Source organism: Lepidothrix coronata, unplaced genomic scaffold (genome assembly GCF_001604755.1).
Source record: "Lepidothrix coronata isolate B3197 unplaced genomic scaffold, Lepidothrix_coronata-1.0 Scaffold25, whole genome shotgun sequence".
NCBI lineage: Eukaryota > Metazoa > Chordata > Aves > Passeriformes > Pipridae > Lepidothrix > Lepidothrix coronata.
The window spans coordinates 4494616-4512620 of NW_016690205.1; the positions used below are offsets into that span (position 1 = coordinate 4494616).

The 18005-nt window shown below is 42.3% G+C and overlaps 1 protein-coding gene across 2 annotated transcripts in view; it reads right to left on the reverse strand.

Annotated features, from left to right (window-relative positions):
- The window catches only part of CUNH10orf90 (chromosome unknown C10orf90 homolog), a 65550-nt gene that overhangs the window by 17022 nt on the left and 30523 nt on the right, over nt 1–18005 (reverse strand). For both annotated transcript variants that reach the window (XM_017809357.1, XM_017809356.1), the window contains exons 2-3: nt 17065–17159; nt 13746–14829 (exon numbers count right to left, since the gene is read on the reverse strand). In XM_017809357.1, coding sequence (XP_017664846.1) covers nt 13746–14829; nt 17065–17159 — 1179 coding nt within the window. The remainder of the gene's footprint in view (nt 1–13745; nt 14830–17064; nt 17160–18005) is intronic.

The window sequence follows — 18005 nt, forward strand, 5'->3', positions numbered from 1 at the left end:
CCGTAAGCCCCTGGGCAGTGGTCCCTTGTAGCAGCAGCCCCATGGCCATGCACACAGCACAACTCTGCTCTTCCTTTTTAATCCTGTGCATGAATGGCCTATTGGCAGTTCCAGTCACAGGCTGGATCAGACCTAGATATTTATGTAGGGGGGAATGATCAACAGCTATTTAAAATCTCTGAAAAAAAATGCACCTGAGACGTCTGGGAGGTACAAGGGGAAAAAAACCAACTGGTTTCAGCCCTAACTACAGTGCCAAACAAACCAGGCAGGGATTGTCCTACTCTATAATGTGGACACAAAACATTCAATAAATGACTAGTGTTTCAAATACAAAGACTTTTCAAAAGTAGATTTAACATAACTCCTTTCTCTGCTGACTCACTCTCAGCAGCTGCCCCTCTCTAAACACTTCTTTCCCATGTCTTGGTTGAGGACAGAGGGAAGATTAGAAGTGTTTTTCTCCTCTGAGCCAAACCATGAGAGAGGATGAGATGGCACTGGTGGTATTTAAAAGCCTTGTAGACATGGCACTTGGGGACATGGATTAGTGGTGGGCTTGGCAGTGCTGGAGGAATGGTTGGACTCGATGGGCTCAGAGGGCTTTTCCAACCTAAACAATTCTGTGTTTCTATGATTCTATGATTCTGTCTTAGGCACTTTCTTATTTCACAGTCATTCACTAAAATCAGATCTTGCAGTGTGGCAAGTTTTCAGTTCACTTTCCCAATCGTTAACCCACTCACAAGAGATGAGAAATATTCTTGCCACAAAATGATGGTCTCCTATGCATTTTAGTGGTCTGAGTGGCTCTTTTTGACTACCCTTTATTTCTGAGGAAATCAGAGCCATTAAGACACAGCATTTACTGGTTTTCCCTTACCATGCAGATCAGAAAGTTTTGAACACAGAATCACAGAATTGTTTAGGTTGGCAAAGATCTCTAAGATCATCGACTCCAATCATAACATCTAAAGTTCCTCTCTGTAACTGTTCATACAGGGAGACGGAGTCAGCTTCTCAGGGGATACTCTAATGAGGGATCCCTGAAGATCACCACAGACAGAAAAAAACCAGCCCTTTATTTCATTGATTGAGATGAACTCCATCCTAAGCAATTTCACAGCCTTACAGGAAATCTGCTCAAAGCAAGGAGGTGCATACAGAGCTCTCACATTCTGGGGTAGCATCCAAGCTCTCCCTCTCCTCTCTGATATAACTTATTTTTCTCCTTGCTTTTCATGCATTGCAAATATTTGCCTTATCTTTTGTCAAAACTGAACTCTCTTCTCAGAGGGAAATAGTTTTGATGCAAATGCTCTCAGCAGACTGGACAGACTCAATTCTGTGCATACACTCAGAGTTCATGCATATACAGTGACCTGTTCCTTCAGTCCCTGACTGATCCTGTAGCTGCAGTCACACACTGTGTTGCCATGAATATCTTAGGATATATAGAGAGGAAAAAATATTGATACAGATTAATGGGGTTATGGGCATCACAGAGTGTTTGTGGGAGGAGGCAGGAACATGCAGTGGGGTAGGAGAAGATGAAGAAAGCAGCAGGTAGCATTAACTGCAGAGGAGGAAGTCCTTTCAGTAAGGCAGCCAAAATGTTAGATGGATAGAGGGGAAAAAAAAGAGGGAAGCTAAGCCACAGAAAGAACATGGATGGAAAACAAATTATCTCATTAAATCACCTTTTAAATTGAAAGAGTTTACTGGCCAGCAGACAACAGAGAGAAGAAGAAACTGGAAATGAGAAAAGTTTCTGCTCGTCCATGGCTACATCAAAGTAGGAGATAATTTGCCTTCATATCAAGAAATGGTCTGTGCAACAAATGTGTGTGTGTTGTGAAGCCAAAGAGCTTCTTCACTGAGACAGCCAGACAGCTCAAAGCATGGCTGTGTCCCCAGGAGGGACTGTTTGCTGCTGCTGGGCATCAGTACCCAAAACTCCAGCTGGAATCGTCAGGGTGGTCAAAATAGGCTGTAAGGAAGAAGGATAAAACAGGAGAGACCAGAGTGAGTGAAGGAGCAGACTCTCACATCTCTCCTCTCTAACTTATTAGTGTATTGATTTGAACAAAAGAAAGAAGAGTATTCACACTCCATTTACTCCTAACTACCAGACCAGTTATTTGTGGATATTGTCTTCCAGGTGTAAGTAGGGGAACCTTCAGGAAGTGAGAATTAAGCTCCAAGAAATGCCTTAATGCAGTGCAAATGGAGACAACCCTCCCTCCTCACTGCACCCTTCCCTGCTAAAAGAAATACCACCAATGGCATTCACCCCACAAGGTCTGGGGAATACCTGTAAAGACATGGATTAGGAGACAAAGAAACGCACCAACAAAACTAGGAATGGGGTCTCAAATTAGAAAAAAGTGATGGATGTTTCTTGGTGTTTTGTGACAACAAAAGGATGTCTAAGAAAGAACTAAAACCAGCACAATTCCTCATGAAATTCAGGTATAAAACCACCATATTCCTCCTGCATGAAAACTGTCTTCCTTAGATCTTGTTCTAATACCATAACTAAATCTTAATCCTTATTAGATTCACAGTATGGGGGGATTTTTAAATTTTTTTTAGTTAATTAAGGTGATAAAAAGGTGTGTCTTGTTCTTGTCTAACACTGAAGGCAATCAGAATAACAACAGAGTCAATTTGCTAAATTCTTTCCTCCAACTCCCTCTTGAATTAACCTTTCTGTTCAAAAGGTACACCCAGGTGCAGTGAATCCACAGGAAAACACAGCACAGCAAACCAGACAAGGGCTCCAAAGATCAGCTCCCTCATCCTCAGGGCAGCTCTCAATTACCTTCACTAACGAACACAGATGCAAATGATATTGAGAAAAAAAAAAAGAACAAGGCAAAGGTACTTAAAGGTAAGATCACAGTGTTTCACTCTGTGCATTCTGGACCCATTTTTAATATACTGTGTGGGGAATTAGGACTGTTACTCTCATTAAGACTATCTGGAATTGTATATCTAAATCCCCACGAACCAAACTTGAAATGTATATGCCCCTCTGAGAGCAGCTAGAATTGCAACTGGATGACTAGAAATACATGGTTTTCCTATTATCCCAGCTGAAGAAAGACTTTAAAACTAATGAACAAAGACATGAAAGTGTAATGCTTTGGGAGATACGGGAGAGCAAAACTCAAAGAAACAGAGAACAGAATGACTCCATTAATAAAATTCAGCGAGTACAGATCCTAGTTGTAAAAGTTCAGGAGAAAATTTAAGGAACAAAGTCATAATTACATTTGGAGAAAGGTCATTTTTGTCCCGTGCAAGAAAGAAGATGACAACAGCTCAATTTTTAAATAATGGCTTAGTGAAAACCATACCATATTGGAGGAGTTAAAAATATTCTGCGAAACCAAGGGTAGATTTTCAAAAACTCCTTTAAAAAAAAAAACAAAAACGAATCCTTGATCTCTGAGAAAAAGAAGTATATTGTTTTACTGTAAAGTATCTTTTTACATTCTCCCTCCTCTCCCTTCAGGGGGTTTTGCTAACGGGAAGTGACCCTGCATTACAGCAGGTTAAACTTGCCTTTCCTTGAGACACACACAATCCAGGCAAACATCCCCTTTGCCATTGTTACTGCCTTTTTTTTTCCCCCTTTCACTTTACAACAGGATAATGCAGCTTTTCATACTTGCATAGAAGACTCTTCACAGTGTTTCAGTGGGGATTTTTGACAATTTGTGACAAAGTGCTCCTTTGAAATTGGCTGAAGTTCATTTTAGCAGCCACAGCACCACGAATCCTCCCCGGCCACCAAGTCAGCCCGACACAAGGTGGCTGGGAAGGAGACACACAGTGCTGATCCACTGTGTGTCATTAATGAGATCAGACATCCCCACTGTAGGTAGGCTTTCCGTTCCAGACCACCCATCGGGTTTTTTTATTTTAATTTAATAAAAGCCCCATGTCCTGAGCTGCTGAGCTCTCCTGGACCTCCATGGTGGGAGCTGATGCTGCCAATACCCCAAGCAGAGAGCAGCAGCAATTAACATTCCTCAAATATGAGAAACTTCTGCTTTCTTCAAGATTTAGACCCAGGAACGTGTAGGAGTGGGTTGTACAGAGCCCACATGTGCCTCGAGCAACGATCCCTAATCCAAAGCAAGACTCCCGATGACAAAGACTGATGACTCAATTCTTATCATGAATCAAGGATTGCCACAGCTAAGCCACACGATCTTAGACATGAGTAAACAGCCCCCATCATCTCGGCAGCCTGGTAACACAGAAAGATGGAAACACTGAGAGCAATGACAGTATTATTCGTTATTTCAGTGTTTGTCAAGGGATGCAAGATAGGACGGATAATTTATTTCTCACATCGCTGCCGAGGAAAAGGCATCGCTTTTAATCAGTCAACAGGCTGCAGTCGGCAAGGAGTGCTACAAAATTCAGATGTTTTTACTAAACTTTCTGCTGACCAGCAATGAGCCCCATGTCCCAAACTGCCTCCTGATGTCTGTCAAATGACTCATTTACAAGAGGCAGCGTCAGCTGCTGCTCAGCATTAGCACCCATGGAAACTACCTGAATTGCTGGGAATGTAGCTCTGCCAGTGCTTCCTATTCAAAATGTGATGCTAAACAAGGTCTTGATTTACCTTTCAACAAAAACCTGGGGTTGGATCCTGAGAAACAGGGCTGGGTCGTGTCCTCAGCTCCGTTCCCAGAATTGTCAACATCCAAAGTCAAGGTTACTTTGCAAGCTTGAAGCAAGAGAATCAGACAGCCCATTACTCCCAATGAAAGTGTCATTGTACCTGCACTAATTCTTTTTCAAACAGCCCTGCCTGGTGGGGATAAAGCTTAATTATCTCAGCTATATCAATAAAACCTCAAGCTAAGAGTCTAGATTAAAAAATTATCTCTAACAAAAAAAGGTTATCTTTTTCCTAGCTCTCTCTTTTGGGTTTTCTTTAAACCATGTTGACAGCTGTGGACACATTTCTCAGAAGGAAAAAGGCTTTCTTTTGGCAAAAACTAATATTTGACTGTAGGAAGTTGTAATCATTTATAAGAGAAAGCTTATCAAGTGTACCTAAGAGCTGTTAGGCTTCAAACCTTATAATCAGTCCAAAGTAGGAAGAGCTTCTTGATGTCAAGAAACAGTTTGTTTACAGAAGGCTTTTGGCAAAATTAGTTTAGCCCCACACTTGGCTTCAGAGCAAACAATCCCATAACCAGCTAATCCACAGCCCCTCACAATAAGCCTCTCCGTGGTGATAGCTAATTTATTTTCTCTAAATGCTTCACAAATAACTAAATGACCTTCTTTCTTGGTGTCAAACAAGAGAATGACACTTATTTCAGGGAGGTCATGGGTACAGATATGCTGCAGAGGACAGGACGTGGCACCGACTCCGACTAGCACGGAGAGGTTCGATGGGAAGAAGGACTTGCAAGGGCTGCACCGGCAAAATGGTGCAGTTCAATGGCCTTGAGTTGCACCAAAGGAAGTTCAGGTTGGCCATCAGGAAACATTTCTTCACTGAAATTTAAGTTATATAGTTCAGTGAGCATGACGGTGTTCGGTTGAAGGCTTGACTTGATAATCCTGGAGGTCTTTTCCAACCTTAATGATTCTATGACTCTATCAATGGCACCTGCAGGAGATCATCTTACACTTCAAATCATGACAGTGTATTGTTGCCGCAGAACATTTCAGTGGGCAGCTAATAATCCACCTCCATGATTCCATTTGACAGCTTGCACCAGTGAGCTCCCAATATCCAGCTGGTCGACTACAGTGTTTCCGTGTTTTGCTAACATTTTGCCCCTTTGCTTCCCATGAGCTGGGACAGAATAAAAGGAAAAATATTTCCTTTTCATTAAACCTTTCATAATATGGAGGTTGGTCAAGCACTCGGTAATTATTTTCTCATTTAAGATAATCAGTCTTAGGTTTTAGACTCATGCTTTGAATCATCCTAGTTTTTCTTGCCTTGTTTTTTCGACCATGCTGTGCCAGACCTGTGTCTTTAACAGACGCAACACTCCCAGGCAACTGGTCCTTAGAGTGAGAGGATGTGTGTTCATATTGTTAAGAACCATGGAAACAGTTATTGAAAAATACTTTGAAATTTGCTGCTGTACTTGTGAGACATTCCCAGTAACAGCCACGAACCAAAAACCTCGGAGTCAGAAATCCATGTTTGCATTTCCAGGATGTCATGCTAGAAGCTATCAGGCACTATTGTAATGACTCAAGGAGTAATCTGATGCAGTGTGACTTTAAAAAAAAAATGTTCAGGATGATTCAGAACATTTAAATGGTGATTTGCTGGGTAAGAAATGTATCGACCACTTGTTATTCTCATCATGTCCAAGGCACCTAGTTCAGCTCTTTCTGATAATTTACCGCAGCCAGGCTGAGCCAAGTATTCATTTCACAGACTGCAGAAGGGTTGTTCCTGGTTTAAACCAAGTGTGAATTAGGGCAAAATGAGGCCCTTTACTCCAGTGGCATAATGCAGTCACTGAATCCACATAGCCCATCTCTTTTAATCATTATTTTAATGATTCCAGTATTCCGTCTGCTGCCGCTTGCCCTGAGTGCTAACGAGTGACTTGCACCCTCCAGAGTCTTTCACTCCAAATTGTCTCACATTTTTACCAACTCTGACAACTCCAGATAGAAATGTCATAGAATCACAGAATCATAGAATTGTGTAGGTTGGAAAAGATCTTTAACATCTTGAAGTCCAACCTAATCAAGATGGAAAACAGCAGAAGAATCAAACCCTTAACTTTCACAAGCCAAAACAACTTGGATCTTCAGACAATACGAAGATCTTTGGGAAAATAATTCTAATTCGTGTGTTTCACTCATAGAAATGTGTTCCGTAACATCATTAACAGAGCAGACATCCCTATGTCTTCTCGAGAAATAATGACCTTTCTATCCAACACATTTATTGCTATGTCCCATAACATAAAACTGAGCCTTTAATCCCCAAAAGACACCTGAAGGTTAGGAGCTCCTTCAACTCCAGCCAAATTATTTTATGATCATGCCCTTAGAAAAACAAAAGCATCCACAAAAAAATCTCAAACAAAAGAAAAACCAAGAAAACCCAACCATCCCCCCAACCATCCCTAACTGCTCATTGCCTTAAACCACAGAGAAATCATTAAAAAACAATCATATCTATAGGAAAATAATCTCAGCCTGGGCCAGTGTGACATCACAGTGACATCATTGAAAAACAGCTTAAGGGTAGCTTTGACTAACACAACTTGAACATCATCCATCCCTCTTGCTTTCATCTGTTGTCTAAGATCTCCAAGGGTAGCCATTTATCCATATGAAGGGCAGGCCACACAGCTCTTCTGAGTCCCATAGTTTAAATAAATGGAATAATAAATACCCCTCCAGGCTGATCCCTTACTTCTCTTACACCCAAAGACATCATCACCCCTTCCTTGGTCGCACCAGAGGATGGGGAAACCAGCAGCAGGTAACTGAAACAAAAAGTAAAGCTCAAGAGCTTGGTACTCCATAAATGCAAAAGGGTCCACCAGAGAAGAAGAGGCGTCCTCTTACTTCCAAAAAGTGAATAAAAAAGCTCCAGGATAAACACAGACAACTGCTATTGCCCATCCCACAGGCTGGGGTCTGTCTCGAAGGCTGGCAGCATCTTCCAGAGTCACCCAGAACAGGACTGCCAATTCCCCACTGAGTTTTCAGCATCTGAAAGGATCGAATTCTCAATTTCTGAGCATGTGACGCAGTACATGAAGGTCACATTGCAGTGTGACACAGACCCAATGACACAAAATGTCTAGACTAAGGAAAATTGACAGCCTCCTCCATTTTAAATTTGTACCAGATGAAGGGAAACATCAAAGGAACGCTTTTTAATGGGCTTTTTGGCATGTGGTGCTTTGTTCTTAACAAGTCGGCACCAGCTGCTGTGTCCATAGTGCCAAGTCAGTAACGTCCCTGGCCAGATTCTGGGCTGATGTAAATCAGTGTCACCCCTCTGAAGGCAGATATTTCTATTGGTTGACATCAGCTGAAGATTTGGCTCTCTGTGCTTAGCAGGTGCAAGCTAAAGTAAAATCTTGTGTGCCATATTTCATATTTCTCCTGTCTTCACCATCCCTGCTGCTGTACACATTCACAGGCTGGAGAGTTAATTGGCATCAGCTGGAGCTACTCAAGTTTCTATACAATAAATTCCATATTGTAAGGAACAGCTTTCCTCTAATTATATCTTGTTCATGTATATATATATATATATATATATATATATGTATATATTATTTACACACACACAAATCTTGTGCTCTGCCTTATTGCATGGTGACTTTCCCATAAACAGAAGATGAGGTGAGAACACCAGATAGGCCGTATTCTTTCACCATAACATTTCAAATACTATTTAATAATGGAAAGTAAATACTACTTATAGTCTTCAGATTTCCTAGTTAGCCCATCCTAATTATCAGGAGTACATAGTAGTTTAAAGGTGACCTACAGGATTTTCGTGATGCACAAACATCTCAAGTATCAGGGGCTCTTCAATGTGTATTTAAAGCACAAATATATTTTTATTTTGCAGGTAGAAGCACCTCAAAGTCCCACAACACCAGCTGTTCTGCTTTTACTCCAGTAGGAGTATGTATATACATACCTGAGCACTGCATAAAGAAATTAAAATAGCTCTTGAAACAAATTAAAATCTAGCTATTTACCCCTTAGAAAACATGCTGCTGACTTCAGCACTTGTTAATAAAACTCTTGTCTAAGAAGGAAACAAGCCTGTAATCATCTGGGGCCATTGAACACCCCAAAAGCCCAGATCCCATCTCAGTTTTCCCTCTTCACTGACTTGGGTTATTTTAATTAAGTGAATTATGCTTTCAAGTCACCTGCCATTCTCTTTGGGAAAAGATATAAGCAACTCCATTACCAGCTCTCTGATCTATCCTGTTCACTGATGTAAATGTTTTCTTCCCCTCCTGAGCATTTCACTCTGGAGTTCTGCAGAAGGAACAGGCAATGCAACTCCCCTGGACACCCCCACTGGTTCCCAGTGCCCACAGCTCCTGGTGACCATGTCCATTACAACCATCCCCTGTCTGTGTCATTCACCTTCCACTGCTGACTCACTCATGAAATCACAGAATCTTTTAGGTTGGAAAAGACCTTTAAGGTCATTGAGTCCAACTGCTCCCCCAGCAGTGCCAAGGTCACCACTAACTCACATCTCCAGGAGTCACTTCTACACAGCTTTTAAATCCCTCCAGGGATGGGGACTCCACCACTGCCCTGGGCAGCTGTGCCAGGGCTGGAAAACTCTTTTGGTTTCCTATTTTCCAATCAAAACCTTCCTTGGCACAGCTTGAGGCTGTTTCCTCTCATCCTGTCCCTTGTTCCCTGGGAGCAGAGCCCGACCCCCCCAGCTACCCCCTCCTGTCAGGGAGTTGCAGAGAGGGAGAAGGTCCCCCCTGAGCCTCCTTTTCTCCAGGCTGAGCCCCTCTAGCTCCCTCAGCTGCTCTTGGTGCTCCAGACCCTTCCCCAGCTACATTCCCTTCCCTGGACATGCTCCAGCCCCTCAATGTCCCTCTTGTTGTGAGGTGCCCAAAACTGACCCCAGGATTTGAGGCTCCCACAGAGTCCAACACAGGGGGACAGTCACTGCCCTGGTCCTGCTGCACACCAGTGCTGATACATATCCCGCAATCCTGATGTTTACATAGGAATGTGATTCATGACATGCCCTTTTTTCATCTCCCCCCACCCTCCTTGACCATCTTCTGTATCTCAACATAGAGCTGAGGAAGCCAGCACAGCACCCACCATCCAAACTGGATTTACTCTCCACCTCAGTGGTTCTTCCTTAATAACTCTGCACAGCAGTTTTGGGTATGACAACAAAGAAGAATAAAACTGTAGCTGTTAGCAGAAACTATTTTGGTTTAGAAAATAGCTGATGTTTGTGAAGGTGCTCAGGCATCAAGAGGTTTACAGTTATTTAAGCTTAAACAGATAAATTCAGACATTGGCATTTATAATCTTCCATAGAAAAGTGATGATACTGTTTAATCAAGAGGTCAAAAGGAATTTAAAGTTGTCCCATTTTCTTCTCTTTGCCCCTTTTTAATAATTCAACATAGAGCCCAGTAGGTAATAGATTGTAAAAGATGGATGGAAAACTAGATATTCATGTGGAATATACACTTCACGAAATGTAAGTGAGAAATCAAGATTAAAAATGTTCCTGTCTTCAGCAGAAACAAGACTAATCTTTTCATTTTTAACTTACCTTGTATTTATGAGACATCAGCTGCAGACAGTGAAGGAAATTGCAGCATTCCCTGAAAAGCAGCGTTAGCAGGTTCTGACAGCTTGTTAAAAGCTGTGACCAAAGGAAGGGTGATGCACATCCATCACCCGTGACAAGGACCCCATGGAGCCTGGCCAGGGTTTCCCCTTGGCCATGCTCTGAGGGGGGTCCTGTGGCTCTCAGTGGGCCACTTCACACGCTCCTCCAGCTGCCCAGGGGAGGTACATGCTGGTCACTCACTAAAATAAACACATTTAAATCCCACAATTCTACGTCCTCCCACAGTTCAAGTCTGACTTCACATGTAACATGGATTTTGCAGCACTTGGAATTCAATTTCTTGCCAGATGATGGATGTAGAGACCCAAAACAACGGAGCTGGTAGAAGATACAGTCCATAGTGATGAAATCACGGGATCATATTCCATCCTTGGGATGCGACAGCACGAAACACGGCTTTGAACACTGAGTCTGAGAGATTTGGACTTCTACATGTAATAACCACCCATGAGCATAGCCTAAAATTTACATTTCATTAATAATCCTAAAATATCCTTTTCATATGTGGCACATGGTGGAAATATATAACTCTGGAGATCACCTGGAGCAGCCTCCTGCTGAAAGCAGGGCCTTAGATTAGGTTATCCAGGTCTGTGTAAAGCCAAGACTTGAATACTTGGATTTGAACACAAAATACTATGAACAATCCTGTAAGTAGAGTTATCATTTCTTTAGTGAAGTCACACAAAAAAATTAGGAAAAAGACATTCCAAAGAGGCCGTGACTCAACTGGCCCTTTAGGAGACAGCAAACCTGGCCCCAGCACCTGTAAAGCAGAGAAGTATTTGGGTGCTCATTCCAATTCAGATCCTAATAAAGCAGCCTGTACATCCTGGAAACTACATTTACAGATTTCATACACAGAAGTGTAGCCTTGAAAGTAATTTTTCTTCTTTTTTTTTTTTTTTAACCATGGTGATGTTATTACCACTTGTATTTCTGCTGGCAGGAAGGTATTGCCTCCAGCTGCAAACCAATATAAACTCCAACTTTCTGGGTCATCAGAAATGTGATGGACAAAGTGCTTTCTGCAGTTCCTTCAGCCAACGAGATAACTATGTTAAAGTACTAACATGGTGTCAAAAGTTGTTTGCTGCCCCTTCTTTGCTAGTTCTTCCTTCTTTTTAAACATTTCATTTCACAAACATTTAATTGCATAAACATTTACCAGATTAAAGCTTAACATGAGTGGATTTGAGCTAGTAAACACAGGAGGAAAAAATATCTAAAATAATTGGGAATATCTTATCATATGAAATTTCTTCCCCAGAAAGGTGGAGCCCCAACCCCGGAAGGAATTAAGAGCCATGTGGATGTGGCACTTGGGGACATGGGCTAGTAGTGGCCTTGGCAGTGCTGGGGGATGGTTGGACTTGAAGGCCTTTACCAACTTTAATGATTCTATGATTAATCTCATATTAATCACTTCTCTCCTTCATTTGACCCAGAACTAAAGGGGACTCACTTTCTCATTCCTCCCAGGTTAAAATCATACCAATTGTCTTTCATTTTAATGAGCAGTGTGGATGTCTCGTGTGTTCAACCAGGTTTCTCATGATTGTCACATTTAATGGTTGATGGCAGTGCAAGACCTCATTACTTCAGTGATCCTGGGGAGAAAGGCTGTTGTTTTGCAGCATTATTCTGGTTGTTTATACAAATTTCACACAGGAAAGTTGTAGTAAGCTGATAAACACCTTCTTATATGTTACAAAGGGTTCGAGCAAGAGAAATATATATCTTTACGTTCTACATTATTGCTCACACAAAAGGTGGAAGCAGTTAAAAAGGTAACACTTCCCATGTTTATTTACACCTATATTCTTGTGTACACAAATGGTGGAAGTCCTTTTTCAGAAACCAGTATTTCTCAGCTTCTTACCTCACTGATTTCCTCTTTTCAGTAAAACTGTGGAACCGTGAGCAGTGTCCCATTTCACTTTCTAATTGCTTCTGGTGAAAGAGATTCTTCCATGGCCACCATGGTATCACCAAACCCAGGGAAGGCTCAGTGTTATTTTATTCCTTGTTTCGGTGGAATATCACAGAGACACCTTAGATGGTTTTGAACAAAGCCTTGAATACGTGACACTCCCTATGGAAACTTGAGGAGGACATTGTTATTTGAAATTGGGATGTATGCAATGAAAAGCTTAATTTGATGCTGTCATCCCTTTACATTTCTCCCTCCAACCCTTTAGCACCGGTTGGCATCTTCCCTCTCCTGCTTCCCCCTGTGCCATCTCCCCCCCAACAACACGCAGCTTGGATTATGCTTGGAAACACAAAGGAATATTTTCTCTCAGGTGCTGCTCCTGCATCCCTATAGCTGCAGGATCAGTGTCATTGATTTCAGGCACGGGAAAGGGAGAGCAGCAGTAACTTCAAGGAATTTGTACCTTGTCCAGCCCTCAAGACAAAATGCAGCTTCTCATCTTTTTTTTCCATGTGCACACTGGGAAGATGAAGCTACAGAGGAATCTTAGGAAGTAGCTTATGTTCATACACTGACTCTTAGATCAAAAAGACCATATAAGAACAAGGTAATTGCAATTAAATGTAGCCCAAGGTCGTGGGATACATGGGGGGTAAGTTTTAATCATCGTGCTTTTGCTGAAAAACAGACTTGCTCATTGACATTCCTCCCATCCACCTTCCTTTCCTGGAAAGTCAATAAACTCAGCTGTGGTTATCCAAATGTGCTGGAAAACAGCTGCACTGTAAAATACCCAGTGCAGCAGGAGCTGTACCACTCTGGGCACCAAGCAATCCCCAGGGCACCTCTCCCTTCCCCAAGAGCAATGTTGCAAAGGAAATTTTATGCTTGCAAAATGCTTGGAAATGTTGGAAACAAATATGTTCAAGATTTGCAAACCATTTACCTGGATCCATTAGTTATAAAACCCTGGCCTTGTTACTGTAGCCTTCTAAACTAAAAGCTGAAAACAAGATCATTTTTGATTACAAGGAACACAAAACCGAGCTCAGGGCAGTCATCTTCTGAATTTCACACCTTGAAATTCAGCCCTTATTCAAAGAAAGATCTAATTATTTTCAGGGGATAAGCACTTGCATGTTGCTGTGAGAAAAAAAAATAAATTACAGTAATAGATGGTTAAAAATAGAGGTTTAGTGCAGAAAACACAGGTGGAGTTTTCCCTATCAGCTGATGAGCAGCATGGCAAATATTCATGGCAGTTCTGGAACTGAAAGCTGGGCTGTGCTCTGACTCACTGTGCCCTTGCAGAAACAAGCATTACTGTTATCTGCTCACACAAAATCACTGGGGTGGGTCTGTTCCAGCCTGAACCTCTGCTCCACCAGACTGAGGTTTAAGGAAGTTACTTACCTGGCTCACCACTTGAATTAGGAAGTTGGAGGGAAAACAGAGTGTGAGAGCTGCCAGAATGCTCATCATCTTCCTTCTTTGTTGCTACTACGTTATTATGTCCTCTGGGTATATCCACAAATGCTGGAGGTTCTGAGATAAGGACACTTTGCAAAGGGTATTTGCTACCCAAACAGCCTTCCTTTGTTTTCACTTTATTAATTACCTTATTTTCTGTGAAGTCTGCACTCAAGTCTGATCTGAGTGGAGTCTTGTTTGCTCCTGGGAGCTTTGTTGGAGCTGTCTCCTCCATGGGCTCTCCATTAGCTATGCCATCTACTCCATCTGCTGTTAATCTGGACAAACTGCACTTTATATTGAAGGATAATGTGGATCTATATGTTTTTTGGCATTTAATTCGAGGTTGGTCAATGCACACATCGAGGGACTTGTCGAAATAATAGATGGTACTTGGGCACCGCTGAGAAACCTGGAGGTGGACACAGGAGAGGAATGAAGGTGGTACTTTCTCCATCCCATCACTGCTTTGAAGGCCCAAGCCAGTCTCCTTGATTCCAGGGTCAAAAAGCTGCTTTTGTGGCTCTTCACCTAATTTTGGGCAAGGCTCACAAACCTTTCCTGGAGAGGCACGTTGGTGTGTGTGGCCTGGTGGAGGCCATTGAGGGAGGAGAGCAGGGACTCTGCTGGAGGTGGGGGACACAATGCTGGGGTCCTGCACAGCCCCAGGGCCACATGCTGTGTCCCCAGAGCCCACAGCCACACGCCTGGCTGTCACAGTTATGGAGGCAAACCCGTTCTGCTGCTTGGGACACTGTTTTTCCTCTGTGACATGAGAGTCCAGTGGTGACTTGGTGTCTTCTAAAGATGCCTGAACCTCCAGTCTGCTGGAAAGTACCAAAAATGCTCTGGTAACCTTGACTGACCCCTGATTAGATGAAGACTGCTTCGTGTGGCAAGCACTGGGCTGGGGGATCATGGACTGCATAGGCAAGGCAGGCTGCTTTCCTTTGGATTTATTCCCATCAATCATCTGTGAAATGATTACTGGTGAAATCAACGCTGTATTTTGTGAAGACAGAGATTCCTGCAAATGAAAAGATTCAAATTATCAACATACTCTATGTGCAACTGTTTCTCATCTACCAGCTATCACACCAGTTTTGTTCAATCACAGACAGTTTTGTTCAATATCTCTTCTTAATTTTCTACTCATATTAAATTTTTTTGTCACTTAAGAACACGTTCTTGAAATCAGCTCTGAATTGTCTTGGAGGCTTCAATGAAAAAAAATATTAAAGTTTAAGTTGTGTATTCCACACTATTATTTTGAGTATTTATTCTGTCACCACATTTGGGATTTGTAGCTGTTTAAAAATGGACATGGTAAAGGCAAGTGCTAGTTTCAGACTCTAAACCTCTCTTTCATGATGCTCTGCTGGAATCTGAAGTACATTTAAATATATTATGGATCATTATGCATGACATGACATGGTGTAGAGAACCTGTGGACACGAGGGTCATCACAGCTCTACAACCTCATCAGTTATAAGCATGGAGAAACTTCTCCATGATCCCTCCCACAAAAGTGGTACCATTACTCAGATAGGAGTTCTGGGTACTATTTTAATTAATTAGTTCCCTCTTGCTTATAATTACTTGGTGATACCTACCAATGATATAAAAAATCTATGTCCAATATTGATTGACAGTGGCCCAGATTCATTTTCCCTCCATGACAGTAAACATCTATATCAATTCCATATGTTACTTCACTTGAGAAGTCAAAGGAGGTGCTTTCATGTTCCAGCTCTCTGACAAAGAGTAAACCTGAGTTTAAAACCTCCTGCTATTATTATCCACGTGGCTGGTCACATAAGTCACACGCAATAAAGCATCTGGCCTAATCTCATTGCTGCTGCAAATTGGCTGATTAGATTGCTCCTGCCCTGTGCTCCCAGATCTTTTGATCCTGATGGAAATAAAAAACCCAAACACTGAATTGGCATGCAGGATCTGAGGATCAGCTCCACAATGAAAGCTCAGCCCATGTTTAGGTGCCATTTACTCCTGCTTGTTATGAGCTCACCCCAGTCCTATCTGGGCGTCTCTCATTTGATAATCAGTGCCAGGGCTCAACAAGGGTTTCACAGAACACAACATTATTCAGACTGTGAGGGTGGCAGTGTTGTGGCCTCCCAGGTACCAGGGTCATCCTTGTCAGGGCTTTGGTGCCAGAGCTGGGACACTGCACCAAACCACATGGGGAGATGATCTTTAAGGACCCTTCTAACCCAAACCTGAGATCCTATGAGAGCATTCCTGTGTGCAGGGAAACACCACCAAAACTGGGCTCCCTTGTAACTCTTTAGAAGGAGGTGATTGGGAACCCAAATGGGTAGAGGTAGATCAAGCGTTTATTAACGAGGTGAAATGCCAAATAAATTTTATCAACTCTTTAAACCAGCTGCCTGTGGTTTTGACAATTCAATAATTTCACAGCCCCAGGGAAAGCATTTTCTTCCTTCTCTGTTTCTTTCATGGTTTGTAACAACATTTGCCTCATATTTTCTGCACTTCATTTACTTCTGCCTCCAGGTTTAAGACCTTTGCACGCCTTCCAAAACTCTCGCCTTCCCCAAGATTTCTACAGGGCACCAAAGAAGAATGTTCCTTGAGAGACTTTATTTTGGATGCATCTCTCATGCTCCAGTAGTTAATTTGACATTTATTCCTTTTGTTAAGGGCTGCACAGATGGAGACATCCTGCAAGAGTCCAAAGGCATGTCAAAAACGCTCCTGATTAGCTACAAACTCCTGCACCAGTATTTTAAATAATTTGCTTTTCCTTTTTCTGCTTGCATATTTGTATTATTTCCTCCTCCCAATCTTTGGCAAAGAAATGGATCCTTAAGGTTTGACCAGCAGATCCTTTGCTCATTGGGAGCTTTTTAAGCTTCACTGCACCCTGTGAGAAAAATCCACACTTACACAAAGTAATTGCGAGGATCTGAAAGCTTCAGGCTTTATCTTGAGAACATCTCAGGCAGAGTGTACTGATATTTGGGATGCCACTTGATTTAGTCTCCTGGGGTGTTTTTAACAACTTCTTTTCCCCAACAAAACAGGCAATTTTCCCCCCTGACCAAGAGCGCACAGAATCACAACACTTAGCCATCATTTTATTTGGCTTTTCTGCTGCCTAAGCTAAGCCTAGCTAAACAAAACCAAGTCCAAACACACTGCTCAGCAATCAGTGATTGTTTTCTAAACCCTCATGCGTTCTGCTGACTGCTATCCAAACAGAATTTATTTATTTTACCTTGGTAGAGCTCGATCTTCCCCCCCCAGCACTCTCCTGCTGAAGGCCTGAGCATGTCCTGTGACCATCAGTGCTCCATTGCTTCTGTGTCACCCCTGGGGAAAAACACAGAGAAAGGAACATTATTTCCAGTGTTCTGGAGGAGATGAGTTAGAAAATGTGCTTTTAAACGGAGTGCAAGCAGGAGGGAAAGAGCTCCTGTAAACGATCTGGTTGCCCTGGGATCTGTTTCTCCCGCTTTGCAGGAGAGGCACTTGAACCACCCCTGGGATCCTGTTGCAAGGATGTGGACAGTCTCACAATGTGTTCAGGGCTGATCCAAAGCTCCAGTATATCTACTTTTGATTTCCATGGCTTCAGGCATGAGGGTGGAGGGATCAGGGAAGATGGAAAACGCAGATTCCAACAAGCATCCCTTTTGTGCTGTCTGCAGAACAGGGAGCACAAACCAGCCCAGGAATGGGCTGGACACTGTGAGCTCGATTTCATTTGCACTAAGTCACCTTCACGTTTAAAGAACTGCAGTAATTTCAAGCCATATTCACCGATTCTATTACATCAGAACGTTTCTAGTTCAGGGCAACTATTACACCAGTACATCAGCCTCTGCTTTTGTTATTTTTTTTGTTTTCTGTGAGCTCTCCTCTCTCTGCAGCTTTTTACATGGAGCTAATTTCCATTTAACACACAGGCTGGGCCATTGCAATGATGCATTACGTCTGCTGTCAACCCCTCTGCCAGAAATTACGTTACTTTCTATTTTGTATCAAGCATCCAAAATTAATTTTCAGAAATTCTCCATTTGGACTGAAATCTCTTGGCATTCCTGGCTGTTGCTTTACAGCAACATGTCACACCACTGCTAAGCGCTTTTGTATTATTTTTCTTTCACCTAGACAGCCTGCCACAGAAGTTTTTTGCTAAGCAGAATTTCAGTTTAT